The 26,598-nt window shown below is 40.3% G+C and overlaps 1 protein-coding gene across 1 annotated transcript in view; it reads right to left on the reverse strand.

Moving 5' to 3' along the window:
- Positions 1–26,598, reverse strand: part of grin2aa (glutamate receptor, ionotropic, N-methyl D-aspartate 2A, a) — a 648,709-nt gene that overhangs the window by 68,287 nt on the left and 553,824 nt on the right. Inside the window, exons 7-10 of the mRNA XM_034191285.1 lie at positions 16,851–17,022; positions 12,966–13,119; positions 9,681–9,806; positions 4,781–5,010 (exon numbers count right to left, since the gene is read on the reverse strand). Of these exons, the coding sequence (XP_034047176.1) occupies positions 4,781–5,010; positions 9,681–9,806; positions 12,966–13,119; positions 16,851–17,022 (682 nt within the window). The remainder of the gene's footprint in view (positions 1–4,780; positions 5,011–9,680; positions 9,807–12,965; positions 13,120–16,850; positions 17,023–26,598) is intronic.

Here is a 26,598-nt window from a genome sequence, read left to right on the forward strand (position 1 = left end):
TGAAAAATTGGTGCCACCTCAAACGCCTCGTACAGCTGTCGCCACAACCATCTGCGCACACCAGCGGCCGTAAGACACCGAGTGCCCTGCGAGTGCCCATTTGACCCCCTCTTGACAGGTGTCACCCAAATTCCAGGTGCCACACATGAACATCCAACACCACTCGCTGGGCACTTAGAGAAGGTGGGGCTATTCATGTTCCGGGTACGATAGTGGAGTGTAGATGACCAAATTCGAGCTGTCTGTGAAAATTGTCAAAGTGCCCCTTGAGTGTGCCATTACCAAGCAACACACATGGGTGTGACTGTGCTGAACCCCCCCCACAGACACAAATGGTATGTAAGAGTGTGGTGTGCTCCCCCCAACACAAATAGCTTGTGGAGTGTGCCGTCGCCCCCCCACACACACGTCATGAGCAAATGTGGACATGATAAACGCGCACTGCTTCATTCATGTCATTTCATGACTGTACGTCTATTAACATGGGTCATATACAGAGGGACAGAAGGATCATACTTGTATTGTTCGCTTGATGAGGGGATTAAATTTTAGAAATTGCTGGGGTTTTTTTTGGCTCCAGGTGCTCGCTATGTGCTCGTGCACGTGCGCGAGCATGCACAAAACCATCACCGTGGCACAGTGCATGCCTGTCCAACAGTGTGTCCTTCCCGACAGCAGGTAGAATATTTCGTGGTTCCCTATTTCATTTCTTTGTTTGCAGATTTTTGGCCATTTTCTGCTTCTTTTGCCCAATTTTATGTTTGTTATTTTTGAAGGGGCCTTTACTCTAACCATCACCATATTGTAAGTGTTTCCCCTCCCCTAACCATAACCCCCAGACCCCCTCGTTACCCCACATTTTGTGCCCTCGTCACAAAAAGAACCTCATTTTTGTGTCCTCGTCACAAACCAATGTACTTTTCGTAATGCAATCATGAACTGCTGTGAGACCAGGTTGCATGATCCACATTCTTGAGAATCAAAACTCATTTTTAATTCAAGTGACATTTCAAAGGTATAAAAATCACATGTCTAAATCAATTATTATTTTGTGACAAGTCTATTTAAATAACTGTTTTTACCCTTTGGAGCATCTTAAAAGTAAGGTGTCATTTAACATTTTTACAACCCACCGTCTCAATCAATCCCAAGCTTGTTCTAAAACTATTGGCAGCATATTCATTTTTTAGTATGTGCATGTCTTCAGGCGAGGCACTGTATGAAATATTTGTCTGCTTTCAAGGGCAAAAGCCTGGATCATGTTACCCTGGCGCATCAATCACTCTGAAAGTATCTGATGCATCCATATATTGTATACTGTATATCCAAGCAAAGTTCAAAGTCGCACTTTGCTGTGCATAGAAAATTTAAAGTTAAAGAAACCATTAGCAGTAATAGTTTGGCATTGTTGAAATACTATAAATCTTTAAACTGCCACAAAAAAAGCACAAAACAATTCACACTGAAACAGAGCAAAGTCATTGTTTCAGTTCTTTGTGTGTAAATCAACCTAATCTATGTCGGTGCTGCAGGACGTCCTGCAACATTTCCCACCAGTATTACTGAGGAAGCTTGATTTACAATGCAAAAGTCTGTTTTTGAACCAAGCAGTGGTGCCTGAAAGGTTTTGCAAAGAATCCAGGACATGATTTGCAGTTTTAAATCCTGTGAAATTAAGCTAAATTTGGTGGAAGCTACTTTTTTTAAGCAGAAAATGTGAAAAAGCCTGTGTGATTGAGTTGGCAAGAGTCTCTCAAATGGCTTATGCGGCAAAATCCATGTATGCTTATGTCAAATGATGGCACCAGGGGTTCACTTTGGGTTCAATATCCAAATTATTCCTTATTGTGGTTTTCTGTGTTGCTGCAAATTCTGCTTAAGGCTCAATTTTTAATGTGTGACATTAATTTCTTTACATATGTAACATTGCCTTGTCCTTAATGCTGTGCCAGAGAAGTCATGATCTACCACTGGGCTATTTGCAGTCACTTTGGTATTCTACTGAATACTGCTCCACTTTTTTCAGTTCAACAATGGTAATCTTCTACACCCATTGCCTGCAAGACTTTCCAAAACTGATCCTCAACCATGTTCATCGAATTTGCAGGATGAGGAAAACTCCAGTCAGCAAATTTGTTAAATAAATGAAATTATGATTTGCCACATATACACAACTACAAAGGTAAGAAAACAATAATTAACTAAATAAGTAACATTAAGTAACATTGGTTGTTAGGTTTTGGTCATCGTTTTATTGATGCACATCCCTCCAGTGTGTCCTGAGCCTTCCCCAGGGCTTCTTCACGGTTAGACATGTCTGGAAGAACTACGTAGGGAGATGACTAAGGGGAAGGGGCCCTTCACACATAGTGCCAATACAACTAAGTGTAAGTAAGTCAGTGTGAGTCACAACGAAACAGCACGTATGAGCGAATCACGAAACATCATGCCGATGGGCAGGCATGCATGATCCCTGTGCGATGGTGCAGGGACAAGGTGCACCACATCGTGCCGCTGATGTGGAGGAAAATAAAATAAAAAACAGCTGTATATTTAGTGAATGTCACTGGGTTGATATAAATAATACATAAAAGGGGACACAATACAGAACCCCACGGTTAAATAACCCTGGTTAAAAAAAATGCCACTCACAGGATTTGAACCCAGACAGGAACTTTGCCACTGCACTATAATCACTGTCATAACAGGAACATGAAATGGCTAAAATCAACAAGCAGATAAACATATTTTCTAAAAAAAAGTGCTGTGATAACTGACCAAACAGCATTTGGTATGGTATATTTTTGCTGATATGTGACTGAAAGTGGCATATTTGTTGTACTGTTGGGCTGTCACATGGTCCTGTGGCTCACCGCTCACTGTCCTGTCAGACATACGTGATGTTCAGATTCCCTGCTGCAAGTCCACATGAACTGATGGTCCAGTCCAGCTGGAATAGCCTGTCAATGTGTGTGCTCTCTAGCCCGTCGCAAAAGCAATATATGTTTTTATGTATTTCAATATGAGGACAGCAAGCACACACACGCGCGTGTCTGTCAAAACACGGTGGATGATCAACACATATGTGCAACACATGGACATATGTGTTGTGAGGGGAACCGACACTCTGGCACATCACATGTGCACTCAGCAACTCCATAGTCATGGGGCACTTAGACAAATTTCACATCCAGCTTGACCATGATTGTCTGCTGATTGTTTTCGTGATGGTAGTGCGAATGGCCACACATTTTCTAAGTGCCAAAGGAGCAGTGTTAGATGTTCATGTTTGTCAGCTGGGATTTGGCTGACACCTACTGCGAGAGGGTTTGATGGGCTCGCACAAGGCACACTTTGTCTTTCAGCCGCTGGTGTGCACAAATAGTTGTAGCAACAGCTATACGAGGTGTTAGAGGTAGGTACGATTTTACATGTTTTGCATACGATTCCTACTCATGCACACTTTATGCGCAATTTGACCAAATTCGCACTATGTGTGAAGGGGCTCGAACGATTAGCAGATGCCAAAACCACCTGTACTCAGCGTTTCTCCCGGATAGCTTCTTGCTGTGTCCCTGAGTGTAAGCTCAGATCACCAATCAGGAAATCTTATTTCTGCTGCTTGTTTCTGTGACATTGTCCTTTCAGTCATTACCCAAAGCTCATGACCATGGTTGAGGATAGGAGCTTAAATCTACTTTCAAATCAACAGTCCTGGCTTCTGTGTCAGCTCTTTCTTTACTACGATGGTCCTGTACAGTGTCTGAAAAACATCAGACACAGTCGTAATTCGTCTAATGCTCTCACCCTCCAATTAACACCTACTACTAAACTAGACCCAGAGATACTCTGGGTCTAGTTAACTTGGGTTAATAACTCTGGCCTAACTCAGAGGGGAAAATTCACACTTTTCTGACAGAGGACCATGTTCTTAGATTTGGAGGTGCTGATTCTCATCCCAGTCACTTACACTCAGCCTCAAACCTACCCAGTGTGCACTGGAGGTCACTGTCTAATGAAACCAACAGAACCATGTAAACTGCAAAAAGCAGAACTGGACACTGTACAGTCCCTGACTGTGCTTTGAAATGCTATCCATGAACATCACAAATGGGATTGGTAACAAGGTTCTAGTGATCTAAAAAACCCTCTCTTGATCTAAGCATTGCCTCCTGTCTATGTCTTGAAGTACAACAATGTGAAATACTAAAAGGCTTACCCCCCCTCCCCTGACCAACCCCCTCACATGGTGTAGATTGTAGACCTTCATGGTTAGATGAATCTATCTTACCTTATCTGCCCCCATAGCATGCCACCAGTTTTAGACTTTGACAAAAGTTTGAGTACTAAGCCTTTGTCTCAGTCTATTGCCCTTTGTACTGTTTCATAAAACCAAGCCCTGGATATTATTTAGTGATCTAAGGCGATGACCTGATGGCTTTGGTACCAGGTCTCTCATCACTGGGGTGGCTTATGGAGACTCAGACATGGTATATACTTGCTCTGTGAGGGAATGTCATCTATGCTATTATGGCCATGTGGTGCAAGTTCCATGCTCCAGTGTGCAGGTGTCTTGGTGCTGAAGACCCCAGCAACTAGAAAACGAAATACTCTGTCTGAGTAGTTGCCACCCAGAGCCCAGGGCCATTCCATAGTGTAGTGGATGTGACAGTGCATAGAATCCTGACCCAAAAAGTTAATCATTTAAAACTACCAACTGAAAAGTAGAAAAAAAAAAAAAAAAAACACCAGATCCCCTCTGCAGTTTGCTCTGCATTACCTTGTTGTCAGAAAGTCCAGTAACTTGGTCGACAAACTCCTCCTGGATCATGAAGGCAGCCAGGTTGGCAGTGTAGGAAGCCAGGAAGATGACAGCAAAGAAGGCCCACACAGAAACGATGAATTTACTGGTGGTTCCTTTGGGGTTCTGCACAGGCACAGAGTTGTTGAAAACGAGACCCCACAGCAGCCACACCGCCTTACCCATGGTGAAGGAAGGGCCATGAGGATCTACAGGCAGGAGCAAATATAAGACAGGGGAATTTAGAATTATGTATGAAAGGAGAAGTTGCAGAATATGTTTTTGAGATGACATATGGTGCATCCAGAAAGTACCCACAGCGATGATTGTTTTCCACATTTTTTGTTGCAGCCTCATTCCAAAAAGGAGATATTTGAATTCATCTGCTCACTCAAAATTCTACTCAAAACACCCCAAAATGACAAGATGAAAACTTTTTTTTGTTTTTGAAATTTTTGCAAAATTATAAAAAATAAAAACAAAAAAAAATCATGTGCGCTTAAGTATTCACACTCTTTACTCAATACTTTGTTGATACACCTTTGGCAACAATTAAAGCCTCAAGTCTGCTTGAATATGATGCTACATGCTTGGCACACCTATCTTTGGGCAGTTTTGCCCATTCCTCTTTGCAACACCTCTCAAACTCCATCAGGTAGGATGGGGAGTGTCGGTGCACAGCCTTTTTCAGCTCTCTCCAGAAATGTTCAATCAGATTCAGGTATAGGCTCTGGCTGGGTCACTCAAGACCATTCACAAATTTGTGAATTGAATTCCCTTGATATCTTCACTGTGTGCTTAGGGTACTGTCCTGCTGAAAGATGAACCATTGCACAAGTCTGAGGTCAAGAGCACTCTGGTGCATGTTTTCATCCAGGGTGACTCTGTACATTGCTGCATTCATCTTTTCCTTAATCCTGACTAGTCTCCCAGTTCCTGCATCTGAAAAACATCCCCACTGCATGATGCTGCCACCACCATGCTTCACTGTAGGGATGGTGCCTGGTTTTCTCCAAAAATGACTCCTGGTATTCACACCAAAGAGTTCAATCTTTATCTCGACCAGGGAATTTTGTTTCTCATGGTCTGAGAGTCCTTCATGCGCCTTTTGGCAAATGTCAGGTGGACTGCCATGTGCCTTTTACTAAGGAATGCCTTCAGTCTGGCAACTCTACCATACAGGCCTGATTGGTGGATTGCTGTAGAGATGGTTGTCCTTCTGGAAGATTCTTCTCTCTCCACAGATAAATGCTGGAGCTCTGACAGAGTGACCATCAGGTTCTTGGTCACCTACCTGACTAAGGCCATTCTCCCCAATTGCTAAGTTTAGATGGGTGGCCAGTTCCAGGAAGAGTCCTGGTGGATCCAAACATCTTCAATTTATAGATGATGGCGGCCACTGTGCTCATTAGGACCTTCAAAGCAGCACAAACGTTTCTGTACCATTGTACCATTTCTGTACTGATATTTGTGCCTTGAGGCAGTTCTGTCTCAGAGGTCTATATACAATTCCTTTGACTTCAGGCTTGGTTTGTGCTCTGACATGCACTGTCAGCTATGGGACCTTATATGTCGACAGGTGTGTGCCTTTCAAAATCATGTCCAATCAACAGAATTTACCCCTGGTTGATCCTAATTGAGCTGTAGAAACATCTCAAGGATGATCAGTGGAAACAGGATGCACCTGACCACAGTTTTGAGCTTCATGGAAAAGGCTGTGAATAATTACAAGTATTACAAGTGTACAAGTGATTTCTTAGTTTTTTTATTTTTATTTTTAATAAGTTTGCAAAATTCTCTAAAAAAACATTTTTTCATGTTGTCATTATAGTGTATTGTGCATAGAATTCTGGGGGAAAGGGACACACTAAGAAGCCCTTGAAAAAGTGAGGAATTTTCAGAAATTCTTTAGCACAACATCTAGCACACCTTATGTAGAAAATGCAAGTATGGCTTGTGGGGAGGTTAAGTTCTAGTGTTGAAGCATTGGGCTTCAGACCAGAGGATCCTCAGTTCAAAGCCCAGCCTGACCAGAAAATCACTAAGGGCCCTTGGGTAAGGTCCTTAATCCCTGAGTTGCTCCCGGTGTGTAGTGAGCACCTTGCATCGCAGCACCCTGACATCAATCATGCAATTCATTCATTTAATTAATCATTCATTCATTTTCTACCCCTGCTTATTCCAGTTAAGTGTAACAGGGGAGCTGTAGCCGATCTCAGCAGTCATAGGGTGAGAGGTGGGGCACACCCAGGGCAGGACGCCAGTCTGTCGCAACCCACATATTGATAAGCACATTCACACCTAAGATAAATTTAAACAGGCAGAACATGAAAGGACCAGGTTGGAAGGAAACCACTAACCACTAGAGCCCAACCAATATATCAGTTGGTGTAATAATATTGTCAGATATGAGCCTTTTACGAACATGTTGGTGTCTGCATTATTTTTGTTGATATAAAAACCTTTATTTTACTGAATAAACAATGCAAAACAAACAAACAAAAAAACACATTGAGTGTTGGAAATGGTGTCATTGCATCATCTGTCCAGCACTGTTTACCATGCGGTTAAGCATGGCTTGTATCCCATCACACCTTGTTCACACTGGCTACAAGAGACAGAGGCAAAGCAAAAAGCTGCCAGTCATTTTCAATCACACTGAGTGTTTCACAGCAAGAGACAAGTGGTCACTATGCCACCAGCTTGGCAGGGGAAAAATCCACAAGTCTTTTTTATGCAAACGGTGAGTTGTGTGACACAGCAAAAGCCAATCTGAGTAAAGAAAGTATGATGACAGGGTGACATGCGTTGGTTAGTGGGGGTTGCAACATCTTGATCAGGCTGACCATTCTGGATCAGTATGCACTTATTGCATTGTTTTGTGGAATCCAGATCCAGGTAAAGTCCAGGTCATGATGTGAATCATATATTTTATTTTGAGTCCTCGTCAATCCTTGGCGGACATCAGAAATCTCAGATTGCTCTTGTTTATAATAAAGTTCATATATAAACTAAAACATTAAGCCTCAGTTACATTTCTCTGTCATTAGGGATTAATAACAAAATGTTAACAATATTGCAATTTTTAATGTCTATATCAGCCAATATATTGGTAGGGTCATTTTTATTACTCTGTAATATTATTATTGTATCCCCCCCCCCCCCCCCAAAAAAAAAATCCATATCAGCTGAGCTTTACTAAGGGCTCCTTCACACATAACATAAAAGATGCAGAAATTGGAAGAAAATCCAAGAACCAAAACGAAATGGGGAACCATGAACCATCCACCTGCTGTCATGAGGGACGCATGATCGCAGAGGCGTGCATGACACATCGGCAATGGTTTTGTGCGCAAGCATGCATGAACACAGTGCGAGCAGCTGGAACATGTTGCACCACATTGCATCGCTGATGTGGAGAAAAATAAAATAAAACCCAATTGTATAATTTGTGAAAATCACTGGTTATATATAAATAAGAAATTAAAGGGGACACAACACAGAACCCTGTGGTTAAATAGCCCTGGTTAAAAAAAAAAAAAAAAAAATGCCACTCCCGGGATTCGAACCTGCAATTTACAAAAGCTCAGATTACCAGACAGGAACTTTACCACTGTGCTACAATCACTGTGTTATAACAGGAGTATAAAATGCCTAAAATCAACAAGGAGATAAACATATTTAAAAAAAGAAAATGGAAAAAAAAAAGCCATAATAACTGACAAAATAGCATTTGTTACGATGTATTTTTGGTGATACATGAATGAAAGTGGCGAATTTGTGGCGCTGTTGGCTTGTCATATTGCCATAGTCCTGCAGTGCGCATGTTCTGCAGGAAGCACGTGTTGGGCCGGACATGCGTGACATTCAGATCGCCTACTGCATAATCTGATGGTCCGTTTCACATGAAGCAGTCTGCTGAGGTGCGCTGTGTGCGGCCGCTGCAGCCCGGCTGTGTGTGCTCAGACGTGGCTGTCCAGCACCCATATGATCATGTCTGTAAATACATATCAGCATGTCATGTAAGTGTGCTCTGCCCCTCCATGCCACGTGTTAGGGGGAGCAGGGGGGGGGCATGACACACGTGCACCCGAGCGATACACATGCACGCCACATGTGTGTTGGTTTTTGTAGCACCACACTCATGGGGGCACTTAGACAAATTTCACATCTAGTTCGAAAGTGATCATCTGCTCACTATTTTTGTGCTGACAGCGCAAATGACCACACATATTCAAACTGCCCAGCGAGCGGTGTTGGATGTTCATGTGTGACACCTGGAATTTGGCCGACACCTGCCGTGAGAGGGATCATATGGGCTCTCACAGGGCACTGCGCAAATAATTGTAGTGACAGGTGTATGAGGCATTAGAGGCAGCTCAGATTTTTTCATGAATGGCATGCAATTCCTATTTCGTGCACTAGTTGGCTTCAATCGTGTTATGTGTGAAGGGGCCCTAACTAATAAACCACCATGATGCCAATGTAAAGACATGACTTATTTAAGCATGCATGGTGTTCCTGCAAGCTGCAATATTTTGTTGTAGGTTACAGTAACACTCCTGTCTTTGTATTTACTTAAAAAAACTTAAAATATCTCGAAATGAAGTCTTGAAATTAGCAGAGACAGCCCATTTTGAAGTTTTATTAAATCATTTAAAAATAACAGCAGCTTATAAGTCTTATGGTGACTTAAAGACCATTTCATCTCAGATTTGACTCAACGATATTGCTAAGAATATTTCACTTAATGAAATTTTATGATATATTTCCTAACAATAAGTCCTTATACCATACTTATGTTTGACTTAACTGAGTTTCTCATGTTAAGTGAGTTTAAGCAAAATATACTTAACATTTTCCATCTTCGCAGGATTACCTTTTCCCTGTGCCAGGTTCCTGTTAAAGCCAAGAGGGCTGATGTATTCAAACATGAAGACAGCCATGGCAGTCACCAGCAAGAGCATCACAAACATCATCACCCACACCGATGCACTGAACGGCTCTGGGACACACAGGTATGGAACATTTACCAGGAGGAAACAGTGAGATTATGCATGCTTTTCTAATTCATTGATATGTTCTGTTGATTCACAAGCACAGATAACAAACCAATCATATACTGAATACAGATTTGTATTTCTATAGCTGGGAGAATCCTCACAGACCTCACTATTGCATTAAAATACATTTATAAAACATTTCCACTGTATGATGTGCAAACTACACAAAGGATGTGCACCAAGACATTTGAAGCCTTTGGAAGATTCTGCAGTAGAATGATATCTTTAAACCATTTGTAATGTTTTGTTTTTAATCACAAACTTCCACAAAACAGACTGCATTTTGGTAAATGTTCCTCAAATGAACCTGAAACTAAATCTGAACCCTCAAACAGCCTTTTGAAATCTTGAAATTAAAAAAAAAAAGTGAGAACTGGCAAAAATGTCCTCACGTTGCAAAAATGTCTTCACTGGAAAGATATCTCAAATTGGTCCTCACAAAAGTAGCCGTACAACGGCACAAACACACACGGAATACAGAAGTGTGTGGCTAACAAGCTGACTCCTGCATGTTCGCCTGCTCCCTTCATTTCTCCGTGCATGGTTTTCTGTTTGACAGTGTGTGGAGGTGTACAGTGTAGGAAGCCCTGGTGTCAGCAGTCCTGTCCTCTATCTGAGCACACAGTGTTGGTGCAGAGATTACACTCTGCTCCACTCTATCCCAAAGTACTGCTGGCACAGGGTTGAGCTGCATGCATGCATGTTGAGTTATGGGGTTTTGTCTAAGATGTTAAAATTGCGACACCCTCAGCAGTACTGCACGTTGCATGCATGCCATTACATAACATAATATTCAGAAGGGTTAGGTCCCCTGAGAACAGTCTTCAGAGCTCCACAATTATGGACCCAGTCAGTAACCTACTAAAACCTGATATGTGTAAATTCATAATATTACACTGATTAATTAATGTCTTGATTATATTAAAACCCAGTTAGGTGTTTACATCAGTAATGAGGTGTTGTCTCTTGGCACGTCCTTTTTTGTGACACCTGGACAAGGGTTCAGGCCAAGGCTAATGGTTCTACCTGTACTAATGGTCTTAGGCGGGCTGCTTGCCTCTAGGCACTTTTGCAAAGACCGACTGAGTGCATCCAGACTTTACACCAATAGTAGCTGGGCTGAGTGGCCCTGGAGGTGCCTGTACCCATAATTCCCATTGCCTGAGTTTGTTCTTTGGATCTGAGCCCCCTTTGTGAATTGTAGACTTGTTGGTGCTTTGGCACCTATCACAAAGCATAGTCTAGTCTGCTAGTCTGTGCAGCAGTTTGCACTCACAATGAAAGTGGTTTATAAATAAATTAGATTTAAAGTAGTTTTAATTTTTGCAAATATGAACTGCTTTAGAACTATTTTAAAGTGGTTGTACATCAGTTGGTGGCTGGTTGGGAACTGCTCTAATCCAGTGGTAACGCTGAATTTTCAAAGTGGGGTTTGTTCAAAATTCTTCATAAAGGTTTCACACAGCTTCTTGGAGATTCGGTGGTTAATCCTCTGGGGTCCGAGGGCATTTTTTGGACGGTTCACTCGCTTGGCATAAATGTTTTATATTGCTGTTAACAGCTCTCCCTGCATCCCACAATCAAGCTTTATGTCTTTTTTTAGGACAACCTGTACTTTCAAAATATATATGCTATAGTTGTGTTTTACAAGTGTAATAAAGGTTTACAAAAGTAAAGTGGAAATAATTTTCCACACACATTTATTCAAAACACACAGGGAACTATAATAAACTAGTAACACATCAGTCCTAAAAACAATCTTTGCTGTGTCACATCAGGTGAGTCTGCCCTACAATTGGATTTTGGAAAACCATGTGGCGGTAAACCAATTTTGATTGGACACTCACATTGCTCACGTCATCACACAGCTTCTATGAGGAGTACAAAGATGGTGGATGGTGGCTCTAAAGTCCACGGAGTTAACTTTTCAGCAAAAAAAAAAAAAAAAAAAAAGTTTCTATCTCATACCATTAAAAAGTTATTTAGAATTTAGTAAAGCTTGGTCTCAGCCGTTGTATACAATGACATCAGCCCCAGAAAGTTAAAACCTTAGATCTTCAGCAAATGTATTTATAAAGAGAAACTGCATGAACTACACATTTTTTTTTTAAATTTTCTAATAACAAGTTTATTCAATGAGGAGAAACAAATGCTGAATTATTGTTGTATCATAACTTAATTTTTGTTCAGCCTTTGTGACCCGTCTTCATGAAGTTAGATGCAAAAATGTTGAAACTGGCCCTATCCTGCAATGATAAAGAATCTTTAAAAAAAATAGTGGATCCGGATCGTGTTCCGGATCATTGCCAAAATTTAATGACTTCTAAGTTAGGCCAAGATACACCCCTGGTAAAAATTTCATTGAAATCCATTGAGGATATTTTGAGTAATCTTACTAACAAACCAACCAACAAACAAACGGACGCGACCGAAAACATAACCTCCTTGGCGGAGGTAATAAGTCACATGACAGTTCTTAAAAATCCATGGTTACACAGTTTCAAATCCAGGGGTGGTGGCCAAGTGGTTAATGCGCTTGGTTTCAGTTCAGAAGGTTCCGGGTTCAAATCTCACAATGCCAATTCAAACATGCAGATCCACCTTGGATTTGCTGTGGAGACCCCAAGTGCAAACAAGGGAGCATGCCGAAGGGACTACTTTAGGGGTGGTGGCCAAGTGGTTAACGCGCTTGGTTTCAGTTCAGAAGGTTCCGGGTTCAAATCCCACCCCTGCCACATTTCTCCATGTAATGTGGAGTTGCGTCAGGAAGGGCATCCGGCGTAAAACTTGTGCCAATTCAAACATGCAGATCCACCTTGGATTTGCTGTGGCGACCGCAAGTGCAAACAAGGGAGCAGCCGAAGGGACTTACTTACACAGTTTCAAATCCAAGCCCATGTTCTATAAGTGACAGTGATTTTGGGAAAAAATGGAAGTCTGACTGGAAGTTTAAAGTTTTAGTTTTGACAGCTGTGACACAGAAGTAAATCTTGTTCTCAGCAGGTCATGAGCAAACAACACACACAAACATATCCAAAGCAAATAAGCTTCCAAGAAAACAACAGCTCTCACTTTCATTCCAGTGAAAATATAACAGTTACCAAGAAAGGCTGATGGTGAAACGGTCCCATTACTACGAGAGACCATGACGCTGATCCCCGTTTCCACAAAGGGGACAGAGAAATCGATGACCTCAGAACGTTCCTCATTGATGGTCAGAGATCCCACAGCCATGACTGCTTTCTTGTAGACCACCTTTGTGGGTAAAGGAAGTAGACAAGGCCAGGGTGAAGGGATAAGAAAAACATATTGAGTGAGAGAAAACAGAAAAGGAGTATAACAGAGCACAGGAAGAAAACACAATTTAAAATGGAGACAGAAAAGGGAAACATGAGTGATTGGACAAGAAAATGAAAGAGCAAGGAAAATAACATATGAAAGAGAATATAATGGGGAAAAACAGAGGATGGAGTAAAGGGGAGGTAAAAATAGTGGAGGTGGACAAGGGAAACAATGAACCAGAAGAGAATCAATTTTGTATTATAGTGTTTAGTCATTGTGCCATTCATTTGTTTCATGTGTGAGAATGGAAAATAAATGCCACAAAGAAAAACTATAATCAATAAACCTTTGAAATACACAGTCAAATGGTGAAGCTACATTGTACCCCTTATTGCGTAGGTTCAAATCCCACTCTGTTGTTCATTTAGTACACTGAATGTAGTCTGAAACAAATTCTTCATTGCAACCTCTTATTTTTTCTGCATTAATCACAGATCAAGTTATGGAATTCAATCAAAATCTCCACAAAAGGTTTATTAAATACAAACACCTGCAGAGTTTGTGCACCATAAACAGAATTTAGTGTACATCAGTAAGCCCCATATTCTGCATAAGATATATTCCCCTCCAATACTGTAGTGTGAAGTGGATCAGAGTCTTCATCTCCCCCTGGAGGAGACACTAGTCCATCACATGTTACTCCCCCAGCCAAGGCAGCCAACTCTCAAGTTTTTTTTCGTCCTCCCATCACGAAATGAGTCACATTTTCATGATTTTTTTGTTTTGTTTTTTGTTTTATTTAACTCACTATTACTAACCCTACTCCTACCCCCAACCCTAACCTTAACCATAACCTAATCCTATTCCTTTCCCCAACTCTAACCATAACCATCCCAACCTTGTGTGACCTGCTCCATATATCATAATCTCAGGTAGAATTATTAATTAATACTAATCAATACAGCACAGTCAATAGTTAAGGATGAAAAAATAGGCTTAATTGAAACATGCGCCATATAAATACGGTGTACAAATGATGAATGTTTTTCAGTGCAGTGGTAAGAATATTTTCATTTGTTGAAAGATGGAATGTACCATTCAGCAAGGCATGCCTCATTGAATGATACATTCCATCTTTTAACAAACAAAAGTATCTTTCCTTTGCATGAATGGAAAGCAGTCATTATTTGTTTTATATGACACCTAAAAAGATCTATGTCAGTTATGATTCCACTTATAGTTAGACACGTGTTTCTTCTTGGAGTAGAAAATGGAGGGCAGTGGGCCCGACCAGTTAAATCTGCCTGGCAGCTGACTGGTGACTTCACCAGCAAGATCCACTGAGTACTGAAGAGTTATTTGTGGAGCACATCTTCATTCTTAAATCCAATCAAAAAACGTCTCCAATTGTTCATCTGGCAGTGCTTCAACAGGTGTGAGTAATTTCATTTATTTTATTGACATTTTAATTAAAATTAGAGAGGTGTTTCTTCTCAGAGCAGGAATCAGAGGGAAATTGACCCAGCAGCTCATTTCAGCCAGCAGGCAGCTTAGCAACCACTGCTTTCTTAAATCTAGTAAAAAATCATAGCAACAACTTGTCCAGTTTTCATGTGACAACACTTCAACAGCCACTAAAGTCGTTCCCGTGAACACTGTGGCTGTTGGATTTAGCTTCCTTATCTCATGGAAGCATTTTTTTTACATGAAACTAATGGAGCCGTGCAATAGTTGTGTAATGGATAGGGATGGGTATCACTAAGATTTTATCAATATCGATGCCATTCTCGATTCTGCTTATCGATCAGATTCCTTATTGATTCCCTTATCGATACCTCTTGTGAATTTTCTGTGTACTAAAAGTAGGCTTTACAGGTTTTCTATGTCAACAACATTTTATTGAGACTTAAAGTAAATAAATATGAAATTGGTCACTGGATCCTTGGTTTCTGGACTTAAATGAAATCTACATGGTGGATCCTTAATCTCTGGACATAAATAGAAATAAACAAAATCTGCAGTTTTTGTCAAAAACATTTCCTTTTAGATATTAATAGCATGAATGTCACTCCATACCTGTGAGCTGAGCTCTTACAGCTGGCTGTGCTACACGTCAACATCAATGTAATTCATAAAGAATGCAGGACGTCTCATTTTCGGAGGAAAAAGAAATGCTTCGGTCAGTTCTAGTTTATTATTTGTATTACAACATTTGGAATGAGGTGTCATTTGATTTAAAAAGGGGATTCGCTTTGAAGTAATTAATTCCGACCAGACTCTAACTTGACTCAGCGGACAGCAGCACAGCATTTGGAGTGGTAGAAACTGAACAGAGGACGATTCTCATTTCTTGTCTGCAACAAGACAAAAGTCCCAGTTAGTGACTGTAATCTGCGCAAAAGTGACTCATGATTGACATCTTTAAATGGCTTTGGCAGGGGTTAAGAAGTGGACTTGCCGCTTCTGAAAAGCATTGATTCAGAGAACCAATGAAGCAGCGGATCGGAGCACTGCTTCATTGGTTCAAGCTTCAAAGCAGAGCCAAGCTGCAGAAGCGGTTGATTACAGACCCGCTGCAGGGTCTGCAATTAATGTTGAGAAATGATCATTTTCCTTATAAACATCCTCCAAAACATCGGCCACTCTGAAGGGCTAAGGGACTCGTTAAGCAAAAAGGCTATTGATGTCGGTGGATTGAATAATTTCTTAACAATTCTCAAAAGAACTGGTTCTCAATACCCAAGCCTAGTAATGGATGGGAGAAAAACTCACAGATAGTACCTAAAATGCACACTGTTGACATCAACCCATGCAAGTGGACAAATAATATATGCCATGTGACATAGAATCCATTGGTCAAATGACAAGGATCTATTTCGGTGTTCTATAACTTTATAGTTGTTGCATGATACCTGGGGATTTACCTCCAAAAGTAAAAAAAAAAAAAAAAAAAAAAAAAAAAAATAGGCGTTTATAAGATCCCTCGAGTAGGGCACATAATATCATTGTGAGGTAACCTATCTTCCAGCTCTACCTCTGCCATCAGTTACAGAATACTCTTTTCTGCATGGGGTTAGCTTCATTCGGGGTAGCACTGCATTGATAAACAGGGCAGTACTTGTACCATCTTCTGTGAAGTCAATGATTTTCTCATTCCTTCATTGCAGAAACAGGGATCACAGAAGAGGACAACAGAAGAAATACAAAATCCAGTTTTCTATAAGACAAACCAAGAATGATTTCTAACCATTTAAATTTGGTGCCAAAGCATTAAAGCTTCAATGTTTTAGAAATGAATTAATGTTTTAACAATTCAGCAATCGTTTCCATTCTGCACAAAATATTATGCAATACACCAAATCGATTGTTATACTGCTTTGACAGGACTTTATTGTATTAAGCATGGGTCACCAGTTCTGCTGCTGCAGATCAACTGCTCTGCATGGCTTCCATGTGTATCTTCTGCAAATACAACTGATCAGTCATGTCTGGTGTTTCCTAGCTCCCGACTGGCTACACACACCTGACTTTATTAATTAGCAGTAAGTGGGACATGGAGAGGTTCAAGATTGGCCACACAAGTGATCTTGGCATAAAGCATAGGATCCAGCTGAGTAAGGAACAATCAGTTTGACTTCCAACCAACTTTGCAGTCCCCTTACCTAAAACTTTGCAGGTCTCTGACACAGGTGGGTTCTCCTTACCTCCCCTACCATCCCATTCCACACATTGTTGATCTTCTTGCCGTGCTTCCCATTGGTCACGAGGTACAGGTCATAGGTGAACTTCACATACTTGGCAATTTTTTTCAGAATATCGATGCAGAAGCCTTTGCAGCACTTTTTGATGTACGTCCCACCAGCCTCCGTAGTGTTACTATTGAAAGAAAAAACAAGAACACACTATCAACTGAAGATGAAGACAATCTGTGGCACATAATGAAAGGGAAGGAAAACATTTTTGTTTGTTTGTTTTTATTTTTTGCATATCTCAGTCAAAAAGCCTCAATGGATCAAACTTAGTCGGTATATTACTTAGAGATTGAGAAGTGATTAATTTGGAGTAATTTTGTCAAAAGTCAAGCAACAAATGGTCTGAAAAACATTAGTTTTATATCTCAACAGCCAAGAAAACTAGATGGACGACTTAAACCAGGGGTGGGCAACTTGTTCCAAAAAAGGCCAAGAGGGTGCAGGTTTTGTTTACAGCCACTGACTCCACCAGGTGATTTCACTGACTAACTGATTCCATCTGCTCAACTTGATATTAATCAGTGAAATCACCTGGTGGAGTCAGTGGCTGCAAACAAAACCTGCACCCTCTTGGCCCTTTATGAAACAACTTGCTCACCCCTGATCAAAACCAGATATTGATCAGAAAAGTATTTGTGATTGATTGATATGTATGATTTCAAATAATGTCACACAGAAGTCTTATGATGAAGTCATACACAGCCAAAAACATGATTGCAGACATATGTATATTTACTTTTACATTTATATTGTTTTGTGTAAAGCACACAGGGCATGTGTCAGCACTCTGATACCTTTCATCAGTTTTATAGATTTCACCTTTTGCATTCAGCAAGTCACTGGCTGATCAGGAACAAGCCATGATATTAAATCTCAGGTCGGCCAAGAACATAATAAAATCATCGGTATTTGTTTATTTATTTGTCTGTCTGTCTGCCTGTTAGCAAGATCATGTCAAAACTAATGCATGGATTTTGACAAAATTTTCACCACAGATAGATATAATGCCATGGAAGACTCCATTAAATTTTGGAGGTGATCCGAATCCAGATTCTGGATCAAGTTTCACTTTATATAGGCTTTGAAGGATTACGTCAAAACTACTTCTCACCAAATTTTATGCCATAGACACATATTAGGCCAAGGAAGACTCCATCAAATTTTGGAGGTGATCCGGATCTGGATCCAGATTCTGGATTGAGATTTCACTTTATATACACATGGAAGGATTACGTCAAAACGAATATGGATTCTCACCAACGTTGGAGGTGATCTTGATCTGAATCTGGATTCTCGATCAAGATTTCCCTTTATATAGACTTTGAAGGATTACTTCAAAACGACTTCACGGACTCTCATCAAATTTGCACAACAGATATAAGGGCATGAAAGACTCCACTGCACTGTGGAGGTGATTTAGTTGTATCTGTTTGTGTGATCCGCATCCAGATTGGATGCGGATCACACAAACATACAAAGATCTTAAAAACAAACTTGCCCTACCCTCAGGAGGCCTGACAGAGTAACAAATCCCTTCATGGGACTTTATCACCTTTTTGATCAGGTCATTGTATTCAGGAATGACATCAGGAGGCCTAAAAATATTGTCCTTCTGACAGTGCTGCATCTGCACGTCTCTGCATGAATTTTAGAGCCGAAGAGTTCATCAACACAAGAGTGCACGTCAACTTTCAGCCACCTGGGACTTTTATTTAACTTTCAGATGTGTGCTAATTAGAAAGCAACCTTTCATTTGAGCAATATTCTGGACACAGACCTGATGGAGGAGACATAAAAATGCCACACATCCACCTTCAAACTTTAAACTGTCACTTTGGAGGAATTCTTCAGTGTCACAAAGAAATTATCTAATTTTTACCTTCAGTAGTCTCCATCGATCAGTCACACAAATATCACCCAAAGTAGATTTTGTCGTCAAGCTTAAATGGAATTTATTTTCATGGTTGTCACGCAAGAGAATGAGACTTCATTTGAAAACACCAGGCTCTGATCCAACAACAGCTCCAAATTATTTATTTTTTCATGACACGTAGCATCTGCATGATGATTTTCCACTGATAAAACCAGATAGTATCAATGTTTTTAATTTAAAATGACCTTCTAAACAATTAATCTAATTCATTAGTAGAGAAGCCATGAAGACGTTTGATATAGTCTTGGCAATTTCATCATTGTAGTAATTTTTGTCAGCATGCATAAATTATAATGATAAGGTTAACTGTTATGAGATTAATGGAAACACATTAATGCAATTTAATGAACTGGATGGATAAACAGACAGAGGCTGACAGATTTTTCCTGAAATATCTGCAAACCAAATCTTCCAGTTTACTCCCAAAGAGAAAGAACAACAAATATGTATCTAAGTGAGCTGTTTTGCATCAACTGACTCAGTAATAATGAATTGATGACAATGGAATTGGTGTTAGAGCAGCATGAGCTTTAGTGATGTTGCATTCAATGGCTGAATGAAAGATTTTGAGCTGAACTATGGTTATTACTTTTATATTTGCAATAATCCTCTTTGGTATCCATACATGTGCCACCAAAACTGTGTCATACATTTCTTTTGACTCATCAAAAAAGCAGGAATGACAAACACTGAACGGCTGATCCATTCCCACCATGCACACACTGTTTTTGGTCTACAATGATGTCATTTCAGAACATTTTTATGATGTCACCAGGACTTATATATGAAATGACAAGTGATGGGTTGAGTGACATAAGCTCTGGATCAATTGTCTAGCCCTTTGAAAATGTGATTTTCTGATGAACATAGTACAATATTTGTGACATTGTCTTAACATTACTTAATTACAATTGATTTACTGGTTGATGTGAGCTTAAGGTCTTCTATCACAAGCCCAGTTGGTTGCCAAGATACACTGAACAACAAAAGAAATGCAAGTACAGTGGGGAAAATAAGTATTTGACCCCCTGTCAGTTTTGCAGGTTTTCCCACCTACAAGAATGGAGAGGTCTGTAATTTTTATCGTAGGTACTCTTCAACTGTGAGACAGAATCTAAAAATAATAATAAAAAATAAATAAATAAATAAATCCAGAAAATCACATTGTATGATTTTTAAATAACTAATTTGTTTTTTATTGCATGAAATAAGTATTTGACCCCCTACCAACCAGCAAGAATTCTGGCTCTCACAGACCTGTTATTTTTTTCTTTAAGAAGCAATCTTATTCTGCACTCTTTACCTGTATTAATTGCACCTGTTTGAACTTGTCAACTGTATAAAAGACACCTGTTCACACATTCAATCAATCACACTCCAACCTGTCCACCATAGCCAAGACCACAGTACTGTCTAAGGACACCAGGGACAAAACTGTAGACCTGCACAACACTGGGATAGACTACAGGACAACTGACAAGCAGCTTGGTAGAAGACAACTGTTATGATTATTTATTAGAAAATGGAAGAAACACAATATGACTGTCAATCTCCCTCGGTCTGGGATTCCATACAAGATCTCACTTTGTGGGGTAAGGATGATTCTGAGAAAGCGCAGAACTACACAGAAGGACCTGGTCAATGACCTGAAGAGAGCTGGGACCACAGTCACAAAGATTACTTTAGTAACACATGATGCTGTCATGGTTTAAAATCCTGCAGGGCAGCAAGGTCTCCCTGCTCAAGCCAGCATATGTCCAGGCCCATTTGAAGTTCACCAGTGACCATCTGGATGATCCAGAGGAGGCATAGGAGAAGGTCATGTGGTCAGATAAGACCAGAATAGAGCTTTTTGGAATCAACTCCACTTACCATGTTTAGAGGATGAGAACAACCCCAAGAAAACCATCCCAACCATGAAGCATGGGGGTGGAAACATCATACTCTGGGGGTGCTCGTCTGCAAAGGGGACAGGACGACTGCACTGTATTGAAGGGGGAATGGATGGGGCCATGTATTGCGAGATTTTGGTAAACAACCTCCTTCCCTCAGTAAGAGCACTGAAAATGGGTCATGGCCGGGTCTTCCAGCATGACAATGATCCCAAACACACAGCCAGGGCAACTAAGAAGTGGCTCTGTAAGAAGCATTTCAAGGTCCTGGAGTGGCCTGGCCAGTCTCCAGACCTGAACTCAATAGAAAATCTTTGGAGGGAGCTGAAACTCCAAACCTGAAAGATTTGGAGATCTGTATGGAGGAGTGACCAACCTCCCTGTTGCAGTGTGTGAAAACTTGGTCAAGAACTACAGGAAATGTCTGACCTCTGTAATGGCAGACAAATGTTTCTGTACCAATTGTTAAGCTCTGTTTTTCTAGGGGGTCAAATACTTATTTCATGCAATAAAATGCAAATTAATTATTTAAAAATCATACAATGTGAGTTTCTGGATTTTTTTTTCTTTTTTAGATTCTGTCTCTCACAGTTGAAGTCTACTTACGATAAAAATTACAGACCTCTCCATTCTTTGTAGGTGGGAAAACCTGCAAAACTGACAGGGGGTCAAATACTTATTTTCCCCACTGTATGATTTAATATTGCTTTCTGAGTAAAATTTTGTTCAGGATGTCACATACAATAGTAAATGAAAGGGTGTTTGAGTTAATTGAGTCTGTAAACAGAAAAGTAACATCCTGGGTCAGATCCCAGTCAATATTGTATGTGACCACCATGTGCTGCAATTAATGAATCTAATGTTCTATACATGGAACCCATGAATTTCCTGTTGAGGAATTGCCAGCCATTCCTCCCTCAAGGCATTCTGGAGTTGAACAACAGTGTCTGATATCAGGAAATGAGCACAAACACAGTGATCCAGAATATCCCTTTAGTGTTCTATGGGTCTGTCACACATCCTTGCTGTGATACGGAAACTCGACTGATAAGTCAACTCATGAACATTTAAATGTGTGGCTGCATTCGGTGCTCTCAAACCAGCATCCAGCATGTTGGTGGCATGTTTACAAAGAGTTTCAGTGAGGCATGGCATGGTAAAAAATGCTACAAATTTCAAATTATGTAATTTGCTTTTATAGGCAATAAAAGTGCCACTCCTAATTGTTACTGACAGCAAGTCATTGCACAAAACATGTCACATCTCTGTAATTCTATCCAAGTGCTCACCAGCGTCCTTGGCTGTGTTTGTGTCATAATTATTCAGGTATATATATTGACCTCCGCCAAAGAAGTTGGTTAGAGGTAATGCTTTTGTCCTGTTTGTTTGTTTGTTTGTGAACAGCCTGGAACCCACAATTTTTTATATATCTTTATGACATTTTCAGAGAGGATACATATCCTGATAGACAAGAACTGATTCAATTTCCAAAGTCATAGGTCAAAGGTTAAAGTCAGGTAGATTATTGAAAAAAAACCCTATCATTTCACTTTGAACAAATTTTCAAATATTCACAACTTTGACAAAAAAAGATTGAATTTCTTTCATATTTGAAAAAGGATATGAAGGATGGAATCCTTTATAGACTGACAATGTTTGATCCAGATCTCATCTGGATTACAGATTTTGTGGCCATTTAAATTTAACATTGAAACCCCATTTAATGTATATTTTACATTATTGTAACCAAACATACCCCAATCACTCTCATATTTGAAAGTGCGGTGCATACTGGCACTAAGTATCACCTGTCAAAGTTAGATCCGGATGTGATGCGGATTGTGGATTTTGTGAACATTTAAATTTTATATTGAAAAGCCCATTTGGTGTACATTTTGCATTATATCTCAATAGAAAGTGCCTCAATCATTCTCATTTTTCTGTTTTGGATTTATCACAGCAGAAAATTGGTTGGAGGTTCCAATTTTCTGCCTGCTTTCATTTTCCAGTTATCAGTTGGAAACCAAATGTGACAAAAGCAATGACAAATTATGCATAGCAGAGATAACCAGTGTTCTGTGAAAATTATCTGAAAAAGAATTCTGAAACAAAAAAAAAAAAAAAAAAATACTGACATCACAAGAAAACTTCATTTCAAGTGCATGACCTAAATACTAAATTCGTACATACTACTGACATCACATCTAATTTAGCTTATGAAAAGCCACTTCTAATAGGATTTTGACCTTGAAAATGTTTTCCAAGGTGCAAATTTGTGGAACTAGAAGCTAGTGTTGGCGGAGGTTTGCGATCTATGGCTACGTTTACATGCCATTAATTTTCGGGATAAGGTCAATATTCCGGTTTCAGGAATAACCCATTTACATGCTTAAGCAGACAGAGTTACTCTTGTATACATAGTCACTGGTATCATTTGGAATATCCCCATCTAAACAGCGACGCACGTCTTCCACCGGTGCTTGATTTGGTCTGGCGTTCGTGCAAATCCTGGTTCGTGTAACTTTTTGGCCACCTTCTTGTAAATGTCACTATCTCTGTACTTTCTACCGTCAATAATGATATTCATGTCTTTCATGATACTAATGAAGTACTCGGTTTCCTCCTCGCTCCAAAAGTGTGGTGCTGTGCTGCCGAGTCTGGATTTCCCCATGCTTGTTACCTCTGCATCTTTGGTGTCCGGTGGGTTGCGCATGCCGCATACAAGTAGTTGCCATACTCAAAAGACCAAGATTCCTTGTGGATAGGTCATGCGCAGGACACAAAATAATGTTCCTTTCTATGGGGATATTCCGATGCGCGTTTATATGACCTGATATTCGGGTTAGAAAAGGAGTAACGCAGGGGTCATAGTCGGGTTTTTAAAAACCGGAATATGTTTTTGCGGGTGTTTACATGGATGTGCACAACTGGGTTATTGCTAATATTCTGGTTATGAAAGGGTTATGAAAGAGTTATTGGCTGCATGTAAACGTAGTCTATGAGTGCGGTGCTCTATTCTGTACTGAAGTGGAATTTGTGTTTATGAAGTCACCCGGGATGGGGGCTTCCAGTTCAGTAACCTCAAACTTAATTTGGTAGAGTGTTCAGCTGGCAGAGGCAGTAACTGAGTGACTATTATCAGTCAGAAGAGTAATGTGTGTCTCCATGAACATGGTGTCCCTGTTCGTGCAGCAAAGATCACTTGACGTTACATACGTACGAATGTTTGTATAAATCCAAAGCCTGGACCTGAGGGGCCTCCAGAGAGGACAGTGTGGGGTCGAGTTGTCTTTTAGACCATACTGGATGAGTGAATCTATGGCCCCACACACACACACACACACACACACACACACACACACACACACACACCCCTTACCTCAACCACCATCCCTACACTCAGCCAGCATCGACACAACTCTCGTGTTGTTTTCCTCCATCTAGGTTTCTTTCTCCAAATGGACACTATGGATGCTTGAGTGGGAATTGCACTGTCGGAGGGAGAAATGCACCCGAATGCACTGGCCTGGAAGCAGACATGTGGCAACAAACCGTGTGTGTGTGTGTGTATGTGTGTGCTCCTTAGAGATGCTTTATCTTCTGCCTGATTTCACGCTGATTCTGGATGAAAATCTCTGACGGGCTCCTCCCTTGGACCTCATTACGGCTCCATCAGCCCACTGAGTGTTGTCATTACAGATGGTGAAATTGCATTTATACCTACCCAGATATATTTACCTCCACAAAATGACAGAGGAGGGAACAGAGTATGGGAAACATTTGTCTGAATTTGTGCAGTATAATTAAAGTAAAAACATAAAAAAAGCACTTCAGTGTAATTTTCACAAGTATGTCCTTGAACCAGGAAAATGCTTTTCAAATGGGGATGGTAATCCTCAATTGTCTCTTTCTGTAATATTTTTAATAATGTGCTCTGTGTCATTATAAAGTTCTTGTGATCTAGCTAATTCAAACACTGTTTAATTCCAAACTCTTCCAAAGTTTATGTGATGCTGTGTAAATAAATCTACTTTAAAGTGCATGTGTAATGCATACAGATATGAGGAAAATAATAATCCAAACGTCCAGCATGGTCCAAGTGCTCCTCTATTTATGGTTTGTGTTAAATATGATCCCTGAAAACTAAAGCCCAATTCAGACAAGATTAAATGCACATGGGGTGGTGGAGCAATGAATTTTTTTTGTCTGCAATACTTATGACCAATTCACATATGATAAGAAAGTGCAGTATGAATGACAAAGATGTGAGTGGCTATTCAATAAAAAAAACTGATGCATCACAGTCACTCCTCAAAACGTGGTGCACAACCCATGTGCCAAAGCAGGTGGTGTGAACACCTTTGATATGAGCATAAATAAATGTTTTCCAACCCTTAATTTTGAATTTAATGTATTATTTTATAAATTTTCATCTGTATTCAGAGGTGTTCTGGGAGATGGTGGTCTAGTGCAAAGGTCTTCAACACATTCCAGAAATGGCCCAGAGGGTGCAGGTTTTCTTTGCAGCCACATGCATATAAAATGCCTAAATAAATTCTTGTCATTTAATTGGTGGTTTGTATGTCATGTGATATAGATCATTCATCCCATTTGCCATTGTGGTCCATTGACCGTGCAAATGTGGTTCCATACGTTTTGTACCATTGCACCGCACCACCACCGCGCGCACTCACACTAGCAGCGATGGAACTTAGCTTATAAACAAACATGGTAGGGTTTGTTTTATTGACTTGTTCATTGTTGTAAAACAAACAAAAAAACAAACAACAACAACAACAATAAAAACAAACTGAGTACACTGTAAGCCATCTGGAGGCATTTTCAGTATTCACTGGGATGTCACTACCTGAAGTACAAGCACTGTTGGATTAAGAGCTGTCGTGATTTTCCACTGAACTGAGGAAAGCAGACGGCAGTTTATACACAAAAAAGTCAATGCACAGCATCAGGTATGGACGACATCATCAGGATTGTTAGGCGTTATATAAAACAAATGGTATACATGGTATACAAATAATGAATGCTTTTCATTTATGGGTGATTCTTAGACTACGGGCACTTATTATGTCCTTTGATCATATTGTATGAAAAACAGAAAAAAAGGGGAAATTTCACACTTTAATCAATCAATCAATTAATCAATCAATTTTATTTATATAGCGCCAAATCACAACAAACAGTTGCCCCAAGGCGCTTTATATTGTAAGGCAAGGCCATACAATAATTAAGTAAAAACCCCAACGGTCAAAACGACCCCCTGTGAGCAAGCACTTGGTGACAGTGGGAAGGAAAAACTCCCTTTTAACAGGAAGAAACCTCCAGCAGAACCAGGCTCAGGGAGGGGCAGTGTTCTGCTGGGACTGGTTGGGGCTGAGGGAGAGAACCAGGAAAAAGACATGCTGTGGAGGGGAGCAGAGATCAATCACTAATGATTAAATACAGAGTGGTGCATACAGAGCAAAAAGAGAAAGAAACACTCAGTGCATCATGGGAACCCCCCAGCAGTCTAAGTCTATAGCAGCATAACTAAGGGATGGTTCAGGGTCACCTGATCCAGCCCTAACTATAAGCTTTAGCAAAAAGGAAAGTTTTAAGCCTAATCTTAAAAGTAGAGAGGGTGTCTGTCTCCCTGATCCAAATTGGGAGCTGGTTCCAGAGGAGAGGAGCCTGAAAGCTGAAGGCTCTGCCTCCCATTCTACTCTTACAAACCCTAGGAACTACAAGTAAGCCTGCAGTCTGAGAGCGAAGCGCTCTATTGGGGTGATATGGTACTATGAGGTCCCTAAGATAAGATGGGACCTGATTATTCAAAACCTTATAAGTAAGAAGAAGAATTTTAAATTATATTCTAGAA

Source organism: Thalassophryne amazonica, chromosome 16, assembly GCF_902500255.1.
Source record: "Thalassophryne amazonica chromosome 16, fThaAma1.1, whole genome shotgun sequence".
Lineage (NCBI taxonomy): Eukaryota > Metazoa > Chordata > Actinopteri > Batrachoidiformes > Batrachoididae > Thalassophryne > Thalassophryne amazonica.